This window comes from Vanacampus margaritifer, chromosome 11 (genome assembly GCF_051991255.1).
Source record: "Vanacampus margaritifer isolate UIUO_Vmar chromosome 11, RoL_Vmar_1.0, whole genome shotgun sequence".
NCBI classification, from domain to species: domain Eukaryota; kingdom Metazoa; phylum Chordata; class Actinopteri; order Syngnathiformes; family Syngnathidae; genus Vanacampus; species Vanacampus margaritifer.
In genome coordinates, this window is record NC_135442.1 from 24,342,492 (window position 1) to 24,364,548 (window position 22,057).

Consider the following 22,057-nt stretch of genomic DNA (forward strand, 5'->3'; position numbering starts at 1 on the left):
ACAGTGATGCAAAAGTTTTTGAAAAGGAAAAATGCTAACTCCGAACCGGACCCTGGACAGAATTCGGACCCAGATGAAGGCCCTTGTATGAGTGGTGGTCAAAAGACAGCAAAGACGGCGAGCTCGACCAAGGCATCTAGCGCGCGACAGTACAACGAAAGCTATCTTTCACTTGGATTTACCTTTACCGGGGATTAGACGAAACCGATACCGTTGTGCCTGGTGTGTGGTGAAAGGCTATCAAACAGTGCTATGGTGCCAAGTAAGCTTAAACGCCATCTCCAAACGAAACACCCTTCTCTCCAAAACAAGGATGTGGGCTATTTTGTTCGTCTGCGTGAACACATGGAGAAACAGACAACTTTTATGAGGAAAACCACAAAGGTAAACGAGAAAGCCCTGAAAGCTAGCTACCACGTCGCTGAACTGGTTGCTAAGTCAAAAAAATCCCACACTGTGGCAGAGACATTGATACTGCCAGCCTGCAAAGCTATTGTGAATGAGATGCTCGGACCTGAAGCGGCTAAGGAAATAGCCAAAGTTCCTCTCTCAGATAACACAATTTCCAGACGTATTGATGACATGTCTGCAGACATTGAAAGTGTGGTTTTGGAAAAGATCCGGATCAGTGAGAAATTTGCATTGCAACTGGATGAGTCTACTGATATTAGTGGACATGCTCAACTATTGGCCAATGTGCGTTTTGTGGATGGAGACGCGATCAGAGAAAACTTCCTTTTTTGCAAGGTATTGCCAGAAAAAACGTCAGGAGAGGAAATTTTTCGCGTCACATCAGAATACCTTGAAAAAGGAAGACTTAAGTGGGAAGACTGCACAAGTGTCTGCACTGATGGAGCTGCGGCCATGGTCGGGCGCATCAAAGGCTTTGTAAGCCGAGTGAAGCAGAGGAACCCAGATGTGATTGTTACGCACTGTTTTTTACACCGCGAGGCCCTCGTAGCCAAGACTTTACCAGCCGACCTAGTTCCTGTGTTGGATGATGCTGTGCGCATGGTGAACTTTGTTAAGTCACGACCTGTGAAAAGTCGCATATTTGCAGTTTTGTGTGAAGAAATGGGAGCGACGCATAAAGCGTTGCTGTTTCATACGGAGGTTCGATGGTTGTCGCGCGGCAAGGTGCTCGCCAGGGTGTACGAACTGCGAGAGGAACTTAAATTGTTTCTGACAAATGAGAAGTCCGATTACGCAAAGCTGCTTGCAAGTGATGAGTGGTGTGCAAAGCTGGCATACCTGGCAGATATTTTTCATCATCTGAATGATCTGAACACACGAATGCAAGGTCGAAATGAAAACTTCCTTACAAGTAAAGATAAAATAAATGGATTTCGTTCAAAGTTGCACCTCTGGCAACAATATGTGGAACGTGGCAACCTCGACATGTTCCCACTTACCAAGAAACTGCAAGATTTTAACACTGCTGCATCGTGTGAGATAATAGTTAAACATTTGAAAATGCTTGAGGAAAAGATGTCATTTTATTTCTCTTCAACCTCAACTGAAAGCCTTGACTGGGTCAGGGACCCATACAGTTCAGTATCAGCTGGAAAGGACATGACTTTACAGGAGCATGAGCAACTAACTGAACTGAGACAAAATCGTGGTTTAAAGCTAAGCTTTGCTGATCTGCCTTTGGACAGTTTTTGGTTGGCTACTGCCAAGGAATACCCCATTCTGGCAAACAAAGCTATTTTGACATTGCTCCCATTTTCCACGACATATCTGTGCGAGGTGAGCTTTTCAAGTCTGACTGCCATAAAAACAAAGAACAGAGAGAGACTGAGAGCTGTTGAGGAAGAGCTTCGTGTGTGCCTCTCGTCGATTCCTGCCAGAATATCTTCTCTGTGTTCATCCAAACAGGCCCAGGTTTCACACTGAGTGAGTAAACATAAAAAAGATGACAAAACACTTTTTTCTTTTTGTTTATTTGATTCATATTGAGGTAACTTTGACAAGAATGGCTTTATATTGTTAATATAGGCAACAGAGTTTTAATTTTTAACATTGTCAGCTGGTGGTGTGCCTTGAGATTTTTTCGAAGAAAATAGTGTTCCTTGGCCCAAAAAAGGTTGAAAAACACTGCCTTATGTTACATGGTGGGGCCAATATTCCGGGATTTCACAGAGTTGTGGGACCCACCCGTCCTTGTGGGGCCATTTTGCTGGGCCCCACAAGTTTAGACCTGTTTTTGAGGGTCAAGACTTGGTTTTAGAGTTTAGGTTTGAGTAGGCATGGGGGTAGGCAATCATTTTTTATGGTTAGGGGAAGGGGCTAGGAAATGCATTATATCAATGAGATGGCCCCACAATTATAGTACCGGGAGGATGTAAAATGTATAAACACGTTCTATTTTAAATATTGCCATTGTCCCAAAAACGTATTTATATGTTCTGTGTATTTTTTTTATGCTAGACTATACAGAAGACTTTGATGCAGCCTCTGATTTGCTTAAAGCATAATACATAAAGTTATTTATTACAAAAACGGCCAGCAGGTGGCAACAGTATAAGAGATCAACCAGGGCCATGTTGCAACAACCTCTTTTCCCCAGTGTTTTTAACAGGTTTGTGAATAATAAGGAAACATAGTTATTTTCTATTCTAATGCTAATTACTGCGAAACAGATACAAATATACTTTTTTTTCTGATGAAAGAAGAGATTCTAATCTTTCTTTTGGTGGGTTCCATGTTCTTGCAATGCCTGCTTATGGAAGTTAGATAAACGAATGGGGATTCTTTAAATTTTATAATTACATGACAACGGAATTCTTAATCCACCAATTTTTGAGAAAACATAGTTCGAAATACAGTTCCAAATTGAGTCAGGATTATTCAGAAAATACATAATCCTGTTCATTTTAAATGTATTATTTAAGGAGTTAAAATTTAAGAAGTCCCCCTTTCTCATACGTATTCATAACCACAGATTTTTAAATGTAATGCGTTTTATTATGGTCTTATTATCTACATACAAATACAAGGGCACCATAAGTAAGTCTGGAAATACCTTCTGCTTTACTATCAAGGTTCTACCTCTTAAAGACAAATCTCTAAAAAGCCATATATTAAATCTTTTCTTTAGTTTTGCAAAATTCATGGGACTTCTGTTTTTTTCATCTTTAATGAAAGCTATTCCTAAATATATAACCGTGTCTTTGACGGGAATGTTCATAATCGAGCCAACAACAGAGTCTTTCACTGCCATAAGGTCAAATTTGTTTACATTCAGGTATAGTCCAGAAGCCCTGGAGAACACATTTATGATATCCAGAGCAGACGCTATCTGGTCAGTCTCTGACAAAAAGAGTGGTATCATCGGCTAATTGACTAATAAATATTTCTCGCTGTGCAACTTTAATTCCTTTTAAAGTGCTTGACTTATTATGGTTAGCTAAAAGTTGCGTAACAAGGAGGAAGAGGTAAGGAGAAATCGGACATCCTTGTCGGATTCCCCGTTTAATGTCAAAACGAGGAGTGGTACCAGCACTCAATTTAATAGAGCTGTTATTGTTAGCATACAGTGTGCGAATAGCTTTACGAAAAGAAAAAATAACTTATTTTTTTTTAAAGATTTAAAAATCAACTTGTGTCCACTGAATCAAACCCTTTCTAAAAATCCAGAAATAGGATATAACTATTGTCAATCAATTCAGAATAATCTAAAATGTCTAATACCAGCCCAATATTATTAGCTATATGCCTATTATTCATAAACCCGGACTGAGATTCATCTATGAAAGCATTCAAAACTAATTTTTTGTCGTTTGGCAAGAGCAATTGCTAATATCTTATAATCATTATTCAAAAGACAAATCGGATGCCAATTTTCAAGAAAAAGCACATCTTTTTTTGGTTTAGAAATAAGCGTAATTAGACCTTGGGTTAAAGTAGGAGGGAGCGATCCATTATTAATACTTTCTGTGAACACTTTTAACGGGGGTCAACTGCTCTGCAAATAACTTATAGAATTCTGAAACTATTCCATCGACCCCAAGAGATTTATTTAGTTTAAGACTTTTGATGGAAACCGTAATTTCTAGAAGAGTCAAAGGAGCATCACACATCTCTGTGATATCAATTCTATTCACTTCAATCGAATCTTAAAAGTTAGATGCACTCCTATTACAATACTGAGAGGTATACAACTTACTATAAAAATTAGATCAGTATGTAGCAATTTGTCTAGGATCATCACAAAGAACATTGTCAATTTTAAGTTGTCGGATAGTGTTATTTTAAGAATGTGACTTTTCTAATCTAAAAAAGTATGCCGAATTTCTCTCCCCCTCTTCCATCCATTTTTGCCTCGATCTTATAAAGGCACCTTTTGCTCTAAGCATATGTAAGTTGTCAAGTTTACTTTGGTTTTTGTAAGTGTTTCTTTTTCAATAATAGACAGACATTCAGGTGATTTCTAAGAAAGCGATGTTACTCTTCCTCTAATCTTCTCCGTTTAACTAAATCAGGGCTGTATTTTCTTACAAATTTCAAAAGTTCCCACTTAACTCTTTCACTGCCAGACGTTTTCAGAAACGGGTTGTCGCCAGTGCCAGCCGATTTAAGCATTTTGACTGATCTTTCAAGGTCCACAGAAAATGTTGTTTGGACTATGGAAACACACATACTACCAAATGAAAGATTGGACTCTCATCTTTCATCAGAAAAAAGAGAGTTTGTTTCTACCTTATTCCGTTCTTCAGTAATCAACAATAGAAAATGGTTACTTTCACCGAAATTCTCTGTTTTGAAACAAAAAACGGAGAAAAAGGGCTTTTTGTGAAACGATGTTATTTCATGCACTCCAGTGAATTGTACACTTCTTTTTGTCCATGAATGATGCCACAAACACCTAAATAGTGCTTTACTTCTGTAAAACGCTTTCACCAACAATGAAAAAGTGTTTTTTGATTGCAAAATACGTTTATTTCCATTCAACAGAGTAACAATTTGACAAAACAATTTCGCAAACTATTTACAAATGTGTGCAACTGTGGTACTACTTACAATTATGTGGATGTTTCAAATATATTTTTTCTTTTTATAACGCTCTCCTGCGTGCAAGGAGACGCCGCTGGACTCGCACAACAGTTTACTTTCACTTTGTCCGTTTCGCGTGCAAACGTTACACGTTACACTTTCCTTTTTTTCCGGGGAATAAATAGCAAGTAGCAGACTGTACACACTCCTCCAATGAATATGCATTGGACTCGGGGCACTCTTCGTCGTCCGAACGAACGTCCGCCTGTGCGTGCTCGATTGTGCTCCGCGTTTATGACGCCGTCATAGCCGCCGCGTCAGCGGTTCCAATTTCACCGTCAAGCTCGGATTCACCTTCATCATCGATGATGATCATCATCGTCATCAATGTGCTCTTTTAGCGTTGGTCGATCCCTTTCGTCTTGTAAGTGTAGAGAGCTGCTTTCCAAACGGGCACCACTTCCTCCTCAGCCATCTAGCTTCCCCCCCCCCCCCCCCCCCCCACGTCTTCTACTGCCGCGTCAATGCTTTCCATCCACGGAGTCATCATCATCATCATCATCATCGATGATGATCATTGTTGTCATCAATGTGCTCTTTTAGCTTTGGTCGATGCTTTTGTCTTTGAAATAAAACAGCTCGGGCGTGAACTCCTCACAAACGGTCGCCATTTTTCCTTTGTTTTCCATTCTGATCTCCTGCTCGACGCTCTAGCTCCGCCTCTACTGACGCCCACCCGATCTTGTCAAAAGACAGTCATCGCTGCCCTCTAGGGTTCAAAAATAGTCCTTAGGCACAACAGACCTAATTGAAACTTTCAACAGAGATGCGGAAGGCTTCCCCCCACCCATTTAAAAAAAATAAAATAAAAAATTGGGTGACGTCTTTTGACGTCATTGGCAGTGCTCCGTAGGTTTTTACTTGACGTCTTTAAATGTCAGTGGCAGTGAAAGAGTTAACTCTTATCGACTCTCACCTCATCATAATTCAAAATAGCACTATTCATCTTCCAATATGAGGGAATATGGCAAGGAGAAGGAAATAAAGAAATGCAGACATGTACAGCTTTGTGATCAGTTAAAGGAGTGGCCAGAATTTGTAGTGTTTTCTCTAAGACTACTGGACACCAACCAGTAGTCATCCCTGGACTGTAAAGTGCCTGATTTGTTAGACCATGTAAATACTCAGTTGGGAATTTCTCTCTCCAAATATCAATTAAGTCAAATCTTTGCATAAAAAGCTTCAAATGACAATCAGAATTTTTGTTTTGCCTTGGAAGCCATCGATCTAAAGAGCTATCAAGAGCAATATTAAAATCACCGCCAATTAAAGGTAAAGCATTCGGGAATTTATGTAACCATACCACAAGTTTTTTCTCAATTGTGTAAAATAAATTCTTGTTTTCCTCTATGGAATTGTATCCATAAACATTTACAATCATTAAGATAATCTTGTTAGTCAATAACTTGACATATATAATGACCCTTGCCATCAAAATCAGAGTGAAGTATGTTACATGTGAAGTTATTTTTCAGAGTGCCAAACCCTGCTTAGTGTTCTGACCCATGTGACAGCCATATGTTGTTTCCCCGTTGTCCATCCATCCATCCATTTTCTTGGCCGCTTTTTCCTCACTAGGGTCGCGGGGGTGCTGGAGCCTATCCCAGCTGGCTTCGGGCAGTAGGCGGGGTACACCCTGAACTGGTTGCCAGCCAATCGCAGGGCACACAGAGACGAACAACCACACTCACATTCACACCTAGGGACAATTTGGAGTGTTCAATTAACCTGCCATGCATGTTTTTGGAATGTGGGAGGAAACCGGAGTACCCGGTGAAAACCCACGCAAGCACGGGGAGAACATGCAAACTCCACCCAGGAAGGCCGAAGCCCGGACTCGATCTCACGTCCTCTGCACTGGGAGGCGGACGTGCTAACCAGTCAGCCACCGTGCTGCCCTGTTTCCCCGTTGTGATCTCCAAAAGTTTTGCTCGTTTGCAGTGAAGCGAGTTTCTTGGAAAAAGAAAAAGTCAGCTTTACATCGCTTAGCATATGTAGCGATTATTTGGGTTGCCGTAATGGCTTATGAGAAATTTAGACGGTACTGAGGGGAGTTGTAATTTCCTCAGCAACCTCTGGGGCACCTCATTGACTTTGCTTGTTTGAAGAAGCAAAATAAACGATAAAAATCCTATTATCAAGTATTCATAATCTTAAATTGCTACTTTAGTTAATCATGGAGTTCTTTGCTTTCATAAGAGAGTTACTAATCCACTCGGTAAACACAAATGATTCGGCAGAAATGGAATTTCTAGACAACAAATGTATTTAGTAAACACACATATATCAGTCACAGCCCGAACCTATTAATGAATCGGAATAAAAAATGTGAATCAAAGATAAAAAGAACTTGCAACCTAACTAACTAAGATTAAAAAAAAAGGATAGATGAAAAAGATAGATGGGGGATAAAGATGGAAACATTTGAGCTGTCAATTCTTTTATGTTTGAATAAAAGCGTTGCACCAGTAGTATATGGTCAGATTGCAATGCAGGCGCAACTCACGGACTGCTTCAGTCGCACCGGAGAGAGACTCGAGCGTCGATCCTCGGTTGACTGCTGGAATGCTCCCCGGGAGTCTCTTGCTGCTGGTCGGTGATGCACCGAGGTTTGCAGGTCCTTGTGTGAGCGCTGCGGGGGCGTCGGACTCATGGCTGGAACAGACACGCACGCCCTGGGGTATAGGCAGGATGTCTGCGAGTCCTTGCTTGACGCGCCAGGAAAAAGAGTGTCAGGAAAATAAAATTTCCTTTGCGCACTAGTTTTAAAACTGTGTCAGCTGGGGGGCCGGGCCGTAGTCACGGTGGGGTGGACTCACGCCCCTTCCGTGCGCATGAAGCAGACTTAGTCGACTGATACCAAGGTTTTGGGGTAGTATTTGATAATTTTGGCATCAGAATTGACAAGCCAGATGCTTCATTTATCATTCTGAACACATTTCAAACATTACTGCGATCATAAAGTTATTGTATCCGCTAAGCTTACTAATTAGCTAAACTTAGGTGGCTACAGAAATTACACACATCATTCGTTTGAGATAGACATACAGGTTGTGTACAAAGATAAACTACAAGAGTTACTTGACGTCAGTCAAATACATAGAGTATGTATGTATGTATGTATGTCCCGAATTATGTAGACTTCAGATTAATTAGGAGCGGCAGGATTCTTGAGGATAACCAATAGTGACCGTGGGAGGGGCACTGTTGTACCATACAACTTCCAAAGGGCATTGTTTCCCAAAAAACACATGGCTCATTCCTGTGGATAGACCAGACTATAAAAGATGGTCTAGGAACTGCTTATCAGACAGGATTTCAGGTCTGTTGGAGCTGTGATAAGCATTTCCTGGGGGTTATAAAACGAAGTCCAGTCCCTGCTGGGGGGAAACTCAAAGAGTCCTTTTAAACTGAAAACACAGAGTTAAGACACGCACACACATTCTCCAGGGGGAAATGTTTAAAAAGGCACATAAAATGGAAAAATTGAGGGTTTTGGGCAATATTCGTTACACATACAGGAACAAGGCTTTACGCTTCCCATTATCTCTTAGACCCCTTTGCATTTAAAGAAACAGAAGATAAAGACAATTTAACTCAAATTTAGAATGAAACAATTATATAATAGACAATTAAGTCTCAAGTAACTTACCACTGTTAGAATAGCACCAAGAACTGTACCATAAACAATCAAAATCGTGTGAAATTGAACATGGAAAAAAATAACAATATTTTAATCCTCATCTACTATCAAATGTATGAAGACAACTTCAAAACAGTAAACAAATTAAACTCAATAATAAAATCTCAATGTCCAAAGATTGTCAAGGTGGGGAGAAAATTTCCCCATTTTCAATGAAACCACAATCACCAACAAAGTAAGCTGCTTTTCCTTCCTTCCGAGCTGCTTCAATCATTGGCCACAATTTCTTCCGGTTTTCTCTGTCGATCTTGCAAAGGTCCTCAGCGAAACGCAGGCCGTTGTCGCGCAGGTATCGTGAGTTCTTAGCAGCCTTCCACACCGCCGCCCTATGAACCCGAGATGAAAACTGGATAATCACGCTTCTGGGCCTCGATGAATTCTTGGAGCCAAGGCCATGGACGGTGTCAATCACTTCTGGCAGACACTTTTTATCCTCGGGCAAGACAGCCTGGCAGATTTTGATCACTTCCATCCGGACCTGCAGGTTCTCGATGGATTCCGATATGCCGTTGATTCGCAAATTCCAGGGCTGAGAATATCTTTCCATGTCAGCAACTCTCCTTTCCAAACTGTCAGCACGTTTCTTCTCTTCTTGGTAGAGCTGCTCAACCTGAGCAACTTAACCTTTCATTTAGTTAACTTCCTCTCCGATGGAGTGGATCTTGTGGTGGTTACCACAACGCGTTTTCCTCTTCTCAGTGCCCAAGCTCGGCATTTTACTCATCATTTCACACACAAACAAACGAGTCAACTTTCTAACGTTCTATCTTTCCAGGGGCAGATGATCTATAGCATTTCACCATACAGAAATAGCGTTGGTAGCAGAGCTCGGTAAAACGCATCCTTTCACGGCGCCATCTTTGCAAAGCCCCGAGCCAATGATCTGAATACATGACTGGATAGCCGATAGCCCATACACGCCCGTGCAAGCCGTTGAAGCGACAGGGCGGCCATCTTACTTCTCACATCTTGCGAGCAGGCTACTGTATAAACTATATGGCATACGTACAGATTAGATATATACAGCTCGTAGGCAGTTAGTATAGGGCCGGGGGGCGAGGGTGAGCGGTTTGTGGCATGGTGGTCACTATTTTTTACAAGTAAAAAGTAAATTAATTAATTAACAAGTGGACGGTATGTGCAGCTTTGAAGACCCCCTTTTTCTTTTATCGCTTAGTTCCTTAAACCTTAAACCTCTGTTATGTGTTTGCCATTTTTGAAATGTTGACTCCATGAAGTGTCCTGAAAATGTTGCAGTTCAGTGGCATATTCTCCTCTTAACTTTCAGTCGTGTGTACGTTTAACATTTGTCAGCTAGGTAACATTTCTTTTGATGTGTTCAACTGTACGTGTGTGCATTAGAATCTTTTGACCTTAGAATTCACACTGCTGGTTCCTGGCTGCTGGCTCCCCTGCTCTGTGGGGGGTCTCCTCTCTGGGCGCGGCTGCAAGAAACAAAGCTAGCCCACAGCTAGCGTGAACACCAGCACATGACTCACGTGACCAACACATGCGACAAACTCGCGGAAGCCATCGCTTTTGCGACAGGCGCAGTGAAGCACACTGCTTTGGGTCCCTGCAAAAGCTAAACGGATCGCAGCACGAACAGCGGTGCTCTGAGGCCCCAACTGAAAAGGCCTCTCCGCAGCCAACAGGTTGAACCCCACCCCCGTGAGGTTCAGCTGCCCAGCCGGACTGTCTCTCTCTCTCTCTCTTTCTATCTCACTCTCACTCTCTCTCTTACTCTCTCTCTCACTCCCACTCTCTCACTCTCACTTTGGTGTATCACTACCATTTACTGGATGCCAGAAAGATCGAGTACACAGCTTTGGTGCTTTTCTGCTAGATACAGAAGAAGGTATAATCTATGTGAAGCTTAACTGGTTTCAACTGGATAAGTGCGTCAGAGTGCAGATAGATAGGAAGACGCCAAGACAGATCACAGTGACACAGCAGCCTAGTTCAAGTCACCTATCTTATCATTTAGAGGCCTAATCTAACAGACGGTACAAAATAACTGAAAATTACGGCTATTTGTCATTACGCTGACTGTGTCGCTGTTTCAATGGGAATCGGTCACATATTTTCACATAGGCTAGGCTGAGCCGTCCCCATTGTTGGTGGGTGGTCAAGACATAAGAGTAGAGACCATTTTGAATAGACCAGACCTTCATCTGTATCTAGCAGAAAAGGCACCACAGCTGTGTACTCAATCTTTCTGGCATCCAGTAAATAGTAGTGATGCACCAAATATTCGGCCACTGAAGATTTTCGGCATTCGGACGAAATAAAATTCAAGCCGAAAGAATATGGCCGAAAGAGGATGTTGTGGTTACGCAAGCAAAAAAACAACCAAAAAAACGCTACAAGCAAGTGTCTGTTTGAATTAAACACCAAACACGGGAGTGAGTGTCCATCTTGCTGCACGCTGGCGTTTGTGAGTACCGGCAGCTTCATTGTGCACACCGGAGAAGGTTAGGGTCGCTTGGTAAACTATATCAAAAAAGAGAGAACTGCCAAGTTCTGCAATACTGGTGAACCACTCTTTCTCCTGCAGAGCCTTCCTTTTTTTATTTGATGAGAGCCCCTCAAGCGCTTCCACTTTTTCACTTGGATTCTGGTGGCCGTGCTAAATACCTAAGCTAATGTTAGCACTATTGCTGTCAACAGTTTTAAACAAGTAAACACCACTATCTCCGGGTGACTACAGATATGTACAGGATACCGTGTGTGACTTTGCAGTCCGTTCCCAAAGCTGATTGGCTGGTGCGAAGAAATTTATTTATTTTTAAACGTTGGTGAATATGTTAATGTGCTGATTTTAAGTGCGCCGCACCGTGTCCCGCTCCAAATAGCCTACAAATGCGTCATCCTCACTGCACCACACGCATCCGTGCCCGTCGGTGCGAAGTACTGTACATTGACTATAAAGTGCAATTGCACCGCCAGAAAATGTTCAGTTGCTCCACCCAGCGTTTTGTGCTGAACTCTTTCACTGCCACCGACGTTTAAAGACGTCAAGTAAAAACCGACGGAGGGCTGCCAATGACGTCAAAAGACGTCATCCAATTTTTTTATTTATTTTTTTTGAAACGGGTGGGGGGAAGCCTTCCGCATCTGTGGTGAAAGTTTCAATTAGGTCTGTTGTGCCTAAGGACTATTTTTGGCCCCTAGAGGGCAGCGATGACTGTCTTTTGACAAGATCGGGTGGGCGTCAGTAGAGGCGGAGCTAGAGCGTCGAGCAGGAGATCAGAATGGAAAACAAAGGAAAAATGGCGACCGGTTGCGAGGAGCTCACGCCCGAGCCGTTTTTTTCAAAGACCAAAAGCATCGACCAACGCTAAAAGAACATATTGATGACAACGATGATCATCATCGATGATGATGATGAGGGTGATGACTCCGTGGATGGAAAGCATTGACGCGGCAGTAGGAGACGTGGGTGGGGGGGAGCTAGATGGCTGAGGAGGAAGTGGTGCCCGTTTGCAAAGCAGCTCTACACTTACAAGACGAAAGGCATCGATCAACGCTAAAAGAGCACATTGATGATGACGACGATGATCATCATCATCAAAGACGTCATCCAATTTTTTTATTTATTTTTTTTGAAACGGGTGGGGGGAAGCCTTCCGCATCTGTGGTGAAAGTTTCAATTAGGTCTGTTGTGCCTAAGGACTATTTTTGGCCCCTAGAGGGCAGCGATGACTGTCTTTTGACAAGATCGGGTGGGCGTCAGTAGGCGGCGGAGCTAGAGCGTCGAGCAGGAGATGAGAATGGAAGACAAAGGAAAAATGGCGGCCAGTTGCGAGGAGCTCACGCCCGAGCCGTTTTTTTCAAAGACCAAAAGCATCGCTGAAAGAGCACATTGTTGACGACGATGATCATCATCGATGATGAAGATGAGGGTGGTGACTCCGTGGTTGGGAAGCATTGACGCGGCAGTAGAAGACGTTAGATGGAGCTAGATGGAGGAGGGAACGGGCAATGGTGAGCGTTTGCAAGCAGCTCTACACTTACAAGACGAAAGGCATCGACCAATGCTAAAATAGTACATTGATGACGACGGTGATCATACTCGATGATGATGAAGGTGAATCCGAGCTTGACGGCGAAATTGGAACCGCTGACGCGGCGGCTATTACGGTGTCGTAACGCGGAGCGCAACCGAGCACGCACAGGCGGACGTTCGATCGGACGACGGAGAGTGCCCCGAGTCCAATGCATATTCATCGGAGGAGTGTGTACAGTCTGCTACTTGCTTTTTATTCCCCGGAAAAAAAGGCCGTCAAGAAATTGTAACGTTTGCACGCAAAACGGACCAATGTGAAAGTGAAAGTAAACTGTTGTGCGAGTCCAGCGGCGTCTCCTTGCACGCAGGGGAGCGTTACAAAAGGAAAAACTGTATTTGAAACATCCACATAATTGTAAGTAGTACCACAGTTGCACACATTTGGAAATAGTTTGCGAAATTGTTTTGTCAAATTGTTACACTGTTGAATGGAAATAAACGTATTTTGCAATCAAAAAACACTTTTTCATTGTTGGTGAAAGCGTTTTACAGAAGTAAAGCACTATTTAGGTGTTTGTGGCATCATTCATGGACAAAAAGAAGTGTACAATTCACTAGAGTGCATGAAATAACATCGTTTCACAAAAAGCTCTTTTTCTCCGTTTTTTGTTTCAAAAGAGAGCATTTCGGTGAAAGTAACCATTTTCTATTGTTGATTACTGAAGAACGGAATAAGGAAACAAACTTTTTTTTTCTGATGAAAGCTGAGAGTCCAATCTTTCATTTGGTAGTCTGTGTGTTTCCATAGTCCAAACACAACATTTTCTGTGGACCTTGAAAGATCACTCAAAATGCTTAAATCGGCTGGCAGTGGGGACAACCCGTTTCTGAAAACGTCTGGCAGTGAAAGAGTTAAAATGCCCATGCTAAATAGGCCTAAATATTTTACAATAATATTATAATTTTAATAAATGCAATGTTAATGACAAATTGGCATAATTTTTTTCCCGCTGTTTTCGGCCAAGCATTTCTCATTTGCGGTTTTAGCCCAAAAATGTCATTCCGGTGCATTCCTAGTAAATAGTTCAACTAAGGATATGTATTATCTTGGTTGTTATTAGTATAGTGAGCATTAAGTGCCATCCACAAATTAACTCGGGATTTGCATTTTTTTAATGCACTGGACGTAGAAGGACCTTATGCAAGTCCCAAGCAAGTATTGATATTAAAAATTAATGTAATGAGGTGTAGTTGCCAGTAGATGGCAACAGTGGCTTTGATCAAAGGATAGCCAGCATGTTGGAGAGTCGAAGAAAGTAGGTGGTAGTAGGGCTGAACGATTAATTGCATTTGCAATTAAATCGCGATTTGACATGAAACGCGATTATTAATCGCGAAAGCTGCGATTTAAATGCTCATTGAAATGGAGCGGAAGGAGGGAAAGGGGGCGGGGCAGGAACGTCACCGCTGTAATTAAAGCCTGGCGCCAAAAGTGCACGTAATTTTCGTTAAGTTTTTTTTGTCTCATGTGACCTTGAGACGACATGTTTAATCTGTTTGATCTTGGTTTTAAGACAAAACTTCCCCATTGTGTGTTATGACTTTTCGGCTGTCTTGCGCGTTTTGTAAACTGAGTGTGCGCACAAGTTTGCGGCTGATAAATTTGAGTGTCTACTCGACAACCTGTCGTGTGAACCACCACAGGAATCTGATGTGTGCTGCACATGTACAATTTAAAGTGTTGATGTCGATTGATGTGTCTTTGTTTGCACACAGGGCGCTACTGTGGTAACCAGTCCAAACACATCCTTCAGTCAAATTGTAAATGGAAGCGCCCTGCTAAGTTTTTCTATATTTTGAGGCTAAATAGGTCTGTATGTGGCCATATGTTGTCGTCCATCTTCATGAATGAAAATTAGAACGGACAAAATGATTATTGCTCTTCATTACTCATCATCAACAAGCTGCCGGTGCCGTCGCTGCAGCCTCCCCCCCCCCCCCTTCTCTCTCAGAGAGCTCAGTATTGTTCATTTGGTAATCTTACCGATTCGTCATCATCATTGCTCTCTCTCTCTCTTTTTTTCTTCATTTTTCTTTTTTTTGTGTGTGCGTGCGTGAGTGTGTGCTCATTGATACACCTAAAACCTATTAAAAATCCCATACCGTTCACCTAAACCGAATACTTCAGAATCCCGCTAGAGTTGTGAAGTTGTCAGGAGACCCGAGGAAGGATCAAATAAAAGAAAGAAAAGTGAAATCCAGCACCGACCAGACCTCACCTACTACCCACCGGGTTACCAACCAGAATCTTTCACCAACCCCAGAAACATCTAAATTCCAACCAATTAGGGAGACCTCAAGAGACCAAAGGAAAGACTGAGGAAACGAAGGAAGGATAGATGAAGCAGAGTGAGATCCACAGACATCAGATTCAACGACCAGAGGAAGAAGCAGATTGTGTTTGAATTTCGGTAGATGGTGGTGTGGTGGATCTGGCATGCATGAAAACCTCCACCAAAGAGCCATCAACTCCGCCCAGGACAAAGCAGGCACAACCCCCCAGGGCCCCCCAGGCCGCGGCAGCGCCAAGGCACAACCCCCAGGCCCAGCAGGGGCCACCGGCCGGAGAGCATACCCAGGAGCCAGGAGCGCCCAACACGGCTCGCGCCCCAAGCCCAATGCAGCAGAACGGGGCACGGCAGACCCACCAGGCACCCCACCGGCCCACAGCCCTCGCTCCCCCCACGACCCTCCAGCCACCCACCACAATCCAGCCCCCGCTGCACCCAAGCCCCCCGTCCCATCCACGCAAAGTGTGTGTTTTGTGTCTATTAACAAAGTGTATTGTGCAAAACTAGTGCAGTGAGTCCCAACCCTTCCCCACCCAACCCCCCAATGGGACCCTGGCGGGCAGATGGAGACAGCACGGCGGGGCGATAGGCCTTGCCCCCCGGATACTGTGGCCCGCCCGGGGTGTCAGGAGGCTCACTGGAGCGGAGCAGGCACAAATTCCCCACCCACCCGCCCGCGGGCCTCGGGCCAGGGATGGAGCCCCCGGCACAGGGGAGGGGGAGAAAGGCGGACAGGGTGGGTGGGAGGGCAGAGACGACACAAAGGGCAACGGCAGGGCAGCAGTGAGAGAGGGGAGGAAGGGTGACAAGGGAGAAGGGACCGGAAGGCAGAGGACGAGGCGGCAAGGGGGAGAAAGGGGGAGGGGAGAGGGAACCACGGGGCACCCCGGAGGCCCACCCGCCCCGAACCACGTCGGGGCTTTATCTTGCATGGCTTTATCTTGCGTAAAGCTGACACGCACAGAAAGCCGATGCCGTCGCACGGAACAACGGACTGCGGACGGAGTTGGTGACTGTAAGGTGTCATTTGATGTGGTCTACTCGATCCTGCTGGCAGCAACTGGGTTCCTGACTATAAAAACACAACCATTAGTTACAAATTGCCAAATATAGAAACAGCAATATGTTATCGCGATGTGGTGGCTCTCGCTAACAGGCAGAATTAAGTAACCAGATTTAGATTAAAATATACTATATACGTAGACCAGGTCTATAAATGTTATTTGGTTTTTATTCGAGGCTGATATTTTTTCTATTAATATGTGATTTATAGGGAGGTTAGACCCATTGGTCAATATTCAAAGTTTGTTTATTTTTCCAGTCAACAAGAATTGTTTTTTTTAGCGACATTAAGGGCTACGAGTGTAGATTGAAATTGTTTACGTGGTAAATTAGTTGTTGTTAGGTCACCAAGCAAACACAAGTTTGGAGATAAAGGTATCCTACAGTCCAAGATAGTGGAAAGTTTTTCTAAAACTTAAGTCCAGAAATACATAACGAGTGCATAACCATAAAGCATGAAAATAAGTGTCTGCTGTGTTTTGTAAACACTGGAGACAAATGTCGGAGTCTCAGAGTCCCATTTTCTTCATCATATATTGAGTAATATATGTTCTATGAATAATTTTATATTGCATAAGTTGTGAATTTATGTGTTTTGTCATTTTAAATACGTTTTCACAAACTTGAATCCAAAAGTCAGATTCCGGAGCTATAGACAAGTCTGGCTCCCATTTCGAGATGGGTAAATACATTTTATCTTTATACGAAAGTAACTTATATATTTTTGAGAGTTTTTTTGTTGTCAGAGAAAGCTTTGTAATATCTTTAGCTAAAACAGGTGGTTGGAGTGTACCCCAAAGTGTATTTGTTTCTTTATCATACTAGCTATTAACATATATTAACTTGCAGGTAATGTAAAAAAAAAAAAAAGTTTTTTATTTTGTATTTTTGGAGCAAGTATGTAGATATAAATATATTATCTGAGAAAAGATGGTGGAGATGTGTAATTCCTTTATGTTCCCACACACCTGAATAAAACGATTGGTTAAGTTGGAGTTATGCCATATGGGAGAAAGCCCGCAGGGCTCCAATTGGGCTTTTGTAATTTCTAATGCCTTCCACCAAGCGGTCAGGGTGGCGGAAATTATTGTGTTTTTAAAACAATTGTCGCGTAATCGATGTTGTAATAAAGAGTAAATCTAAAAGTCTGAGGTTATTACAATCCTTCTGTTCTAGTTCCAGCCAACAGTTAGTATATCTGTTGGGTTGTGCCCATAGATTCATATATTGTAGCTGGTTAGCTATATAGTAGTGCTAACAATTTGGTGTTGCAGCCTCTTTTAATGTACATGTATTGTAGCGTTGGTGAACTAATCAGGCCAAGCGGCGAACTAACAACTCTTTTAATGACAATTTGCACTTAACTTTCTGCCGTAACCACACCAAAATACAACAGCTCCTAACACGCTTAGCTTACCAAAACAAAAGTCTGTGTTGCCTTCATGACCCGTCCAGACCATGGGAAACTACCCAACCCGCGACCCACCCAAAAAGTGCAGTGTTTACATGTCATGTTTCATGCAGTATGAAAAGTTATAAGGATATGTTGAAGTGGTAAAGCCACAAATTTGTTTGCATTATTGTTATAATCTGTACTTCATTTTTTACTAATTTACAGTTTAACCCGAGGAGGAAATATCCTCAAGATTCTTACTACGGGTAATCTTCTGAACAATAGATTACCAATGGATCGACATCTTTAGTAGTTATAGACTTTGTAGAGAGTGCAATAGCAGCAATGGATGACAAGAAAATGGCATTTGGTGCATTATTGATTTACGGGGAGCATTTGATTGGATTAATCCCTCGTTATAATTACAGAATTGTGAGAAATATGGTATAATTTGATTTAAGGACCAAATGGCACGATAGGCAATAGAATGCCATGAGATTTCTCATCCCTGAAAAGCATGAGATCTTTTTTTTAGGGATTTTTTTATGCCTCGTGTATCCGCTTATTTAGTGTACAGTCAGTACGAAAGGTGCAGCATGACGGTAACATGCAGTGAGAAGGCTAACTTGAAAATAAACCTTACTATAGCAATAATGTATAGACATCAATACCTTGGTAGCTCTTATTTTGAAGTTGTTGCGGGCAGCGTGACATGGTGTAACAATGCTGATGGTGACAGCCTGACACAGTTACAGTGCACAAGCCAGGCTTACTCAACTGTGCTGATTTAGCTGGCATGTTCACATGTTCATGATGGCTTATCTTGCTCTGTAAGATGAATTCTCACCGTATTTGTGAGTTCACAAAGTCCGGAGAATATATCTTGTACCGAGCCCGTTGAATTTAACCAATCACAGAGCGACGTGTTTGGGAGCGGAATATGCAGCTGTGGCACACAATACCAGGAAGCGCGGAGTATGGAGACCATGGGAAACGAACTAACCTAACATGGACGAATGGACGCTGAAATTCTGTTCTTGAAAAATTACTCACCGTTTCCTTGTTGAATGCTGTACAGCGAGAGGCACTTAATTTTCATTTGTGGCCGTCAAAACAAACGTGCAAAGATGCAGCATCGTCAAATCACTGTAGACAAGTCCCAGATTGATATTGTGGAGAACTCTCTTGAGTGACTCACAATAACAATCTGGCTATTGCCAGGTTATTATAATATTGTTATATTGCACTTGCCATTGAAAACCCAAATAATACCAATATTCAGGTTCTGAAAGGGTTATTGACTGCATGTATACGGAATCCCTGAGTATCAAAGATTTTGACGTTTTTCTAACCTGTGTAGACTTTCCCTAAAAGCTTGCTGGGCTGGAAGCACACATTAAGGTTGCCGCAACAGTGTGAGAAGTCACTGTATACAGCCACACTATATTTAATTTGACAACACTGAAGCCAAATCCTTGCTCTTGTTTGTTTACCCTGTTGACCCACATGTACATCAAAACAAAAGCAGTGCTTGCTTGACGTTTTATTTTGACTTCCTAAAGGCTGCTGAGACTGTAGATCAGAGGTGGGCAATCTCGGTCCTCGAGGGCCGGAGTCCTGCAGGTTTTGTAGGTTTCTCACTTCCAACACAAGCTGATTCCAATCAACAGGATCGTTATCAGGCTTATGCAGAGCTTGCTGATGAGCTGATCATATATCAGCTGTGTTGGAGAAGGGCAACACGCAAAACCTGCAGGACTGCGGCCCTCGATGCCCACCTCTGCTGTAGATGGACGGGCCCTACTTTTCCCAGATTTTCTCTAAGTCTACATTCATCCGTCATCACGAGGTCGTGGGATGGGGAAAAAATGAGAACCAAACCACCACCACCTCTGGTGCTCATTTGAGAACCACACCCATTTTTTTTTATGTGCACTGTCAGGTTCAGTCAACCTAGAACATTTAATAAACAATAGACAAGGAAGGAAGACAAGAGACTTATATTATTTTTTACTCGTGATGAGAATGGACAGAGATGTGCTTAGTTACAATCTACGACCTGCTCTGAGGCACACTCTCCTGAGCCGTCTTTATTTTTTATAGGGCATTCCAACAACAAAATGTTTTAGTCCTTATCTTGTGATAAGGGCACAGTTCCTGTTCTGTAGCTGCAAAAGCATGGGTCATGCTTTGCAATACTGTAAGAGTAAATATCGGATAATTTATGTTAATTTATTCTAACATGTATCCTGGTAACTGTAAAAGGTTTTGGAGTGTGAAGTGGATGGTCTGCTTGATTGTTGCTTTTTGTCATGTTACAGAGTTCAGGAAGAATGATCGCAGCCTGTTATTAAGCCCAGAGGGATCATCCAAAGTGCCCTTTGACCCAAAACAAAAACCCAAATCTGGGGTCTTAAAGTCTTCTCCCGTGCCATTCTCCACCAAAATTAAAAAGACTCCTAAGGCCAGCACAAAGAGGGGTTTGAGTACTCCAAAAAGCATACCTGAAAGAAGGCCAACTGCGTCTGACTTTTTTTGAGATCCTGCACTTGGAATACTGTAGATACCCATGTTAACTTTTGTTTTTGTTTCTTAAACATTGAATCATAACTGAAGTCAGGCTTCTCACATGGATGTGCAAATCAAGCCGATCAAGATCTGCTCTGTAAGTAGGGTGAGAGCATGTTGGGCGTGTTGTGACATACCAAAAAAAATCACTTGAAAACTGGTCTTCCCGAAACAGACCGTTTTGACTATGTATGGCTAGGTATTAAGACAACTGAGTTATAAGTTAATTTTTGTTTATTTTTTCTTTATACTTGACAAATAATGCAGATGAAACAAAATGCCTGGTGTCCCGTTTTATCCAGCTTCAGATTTAAGGCAATCATTGACGTTAATTATGGTTGTATTAACAATTTTTACTTTGTTCAAATAATATTGAACATCTGAAAATGTTGGTAACATGCAATAAAATGCCGGTAACTAATTCTTTAATAGTAAATACCATATTTTTGCAAAATCTTTTGAAGGTTTAAGTCTTCTCTTGATTCGCATCTTGATTTATTTCAAATCCATTGTAGTCATTAAAATACCAATGTGCAGAGAGAGAGAGAGAGAATTTAAGTACCTTGTTATTGTTTTGCTTTGTTTTTTAAATCAAATTTAACGGGTGCACAACTTACATATACGGAAGAGGATTAGGGCCAGTGAAGAGAGAAAAAAAAAGTTTGGCAGGATTCTCACTTTATTCTGAGAATCCTCACTTTATTCTCAGAATTCTCACTTTATTCTCAGAGTTCTCACTTTAATCTCAGAATTCTCACTTTAATCTCAGAATTCTCACTTTAACCCCTAGGCGTTATTGTGACCATTTTTTTGGCTTTTTGTTGGTTCTGACCAAGCGATTTCAAAATAAAATACTGCCCACGGGTTAAAGTGATAACTCATTTTATTCTCAGAATTGTGACTTTAAAGTAAGAATTATGAAAATAAAGTCAGAATTCTCAGTTTAAAGTGACAATTCTGAGAATAAAGTCTGAATTTTTTTGTGAGAATTGTAACAATTCTCTCTTTAAAGTCAGAATTATGTGATTTAAGTGATAATTCTCACTTAAGTCAGAATTCTGAAATTAATGTTAGAATTCTCACATTAAACTTTCTTTTCTCTCTTTCACTGGCCTTAATCCTCTTCTGTATACATGGAAGCATGGCTCTAAGTGCAGTCTGAAGTCCTGATCCTGATGTTGCCATTGTTACACTGACTGACCATTGTATGACACATTCAGAATTCTGACAAATAAATGTTTGTACTGCTCCATATTGTTTGAGTCCATCATTGTTCCTACAACTCTGTAAAACTGAACAACCCTTAACCCTCTGATGCACAACATATGCACACCCATTTTAACGCACAACATGGGTAAAAAAAATTACCTGCATCAATTTCCTGTGTTATTTCATGCTGCCTGAGTGTTTCTTTGCTGCACCTTTTGAAATCTATTTTATAATTTAATAATCCAAGTATTCTTTAAACAATTTGTTTTTGATTACCACAAATCATATTTTTCCTGCCATAATTTATGAACAAGTCATTTTTTTGTTACATCAAGATTACATGGTTTAAAAATGAACCATTTATGTATTAAGTACAATTTACATATGAACAAAGGCATATTACAATATTTTTCTTTAAATATTTATTTTAGATGTCATTCGGGCCAAACCTACATTTATTATGAAACTTGTTTATTTGTCATTTTGGCAAACATCTGGCACATACCTAACAATGAACTTGTAAATTTGACCAGTGTAAAATAGAACAGACCTGACCACATCAGCAGAGCACAAATTGTCAATTCATTTCTTACAATACCTCACTGATTTTTCCTAAAATGTTCTCCCTAAAATGTTCTCCCTAGTATCGTTAAATCGGTTTTGGCTATTATCAATGTAGTCTTTCTTCCGGCGTGGTACCCAAACAA

General features: G+C 41.8%; 1 protein-coding gene across 4 annotated transcripts in view; it reads left to right on the plus strand.

The window, feature by feature from the left end:
• The window catches only part of rrp1 (ribosomal RNA processing 1), a 56,079-nt gene extending 34,689 nt beyond the window's left edge, over nt 1–21,390 (plus strand). For 2 of the 4 annotated variants that reach the window (XM_077579906.1, XM_077579905.1), the window contains exon 15: nt 19,895–20,074. In XM_077579906.1, coding sequence (XP_077436032.1) covers nt 19,895–19,927 — 33 coding nt within the window. In that variant the 3' untranslated portion in view covers nt 19,928–20,074. Of the gene's footprint in view, nt 1–19,894 lie in introns of all 4 variants that reach the window. The other 2 variants (XM_077579904.1, XM_077579903.1) reach the window with 1 other exon arrangement.
• The last annotated feature ends 667 nt before the right edge of the window (nt 21,391–22,057 follow it).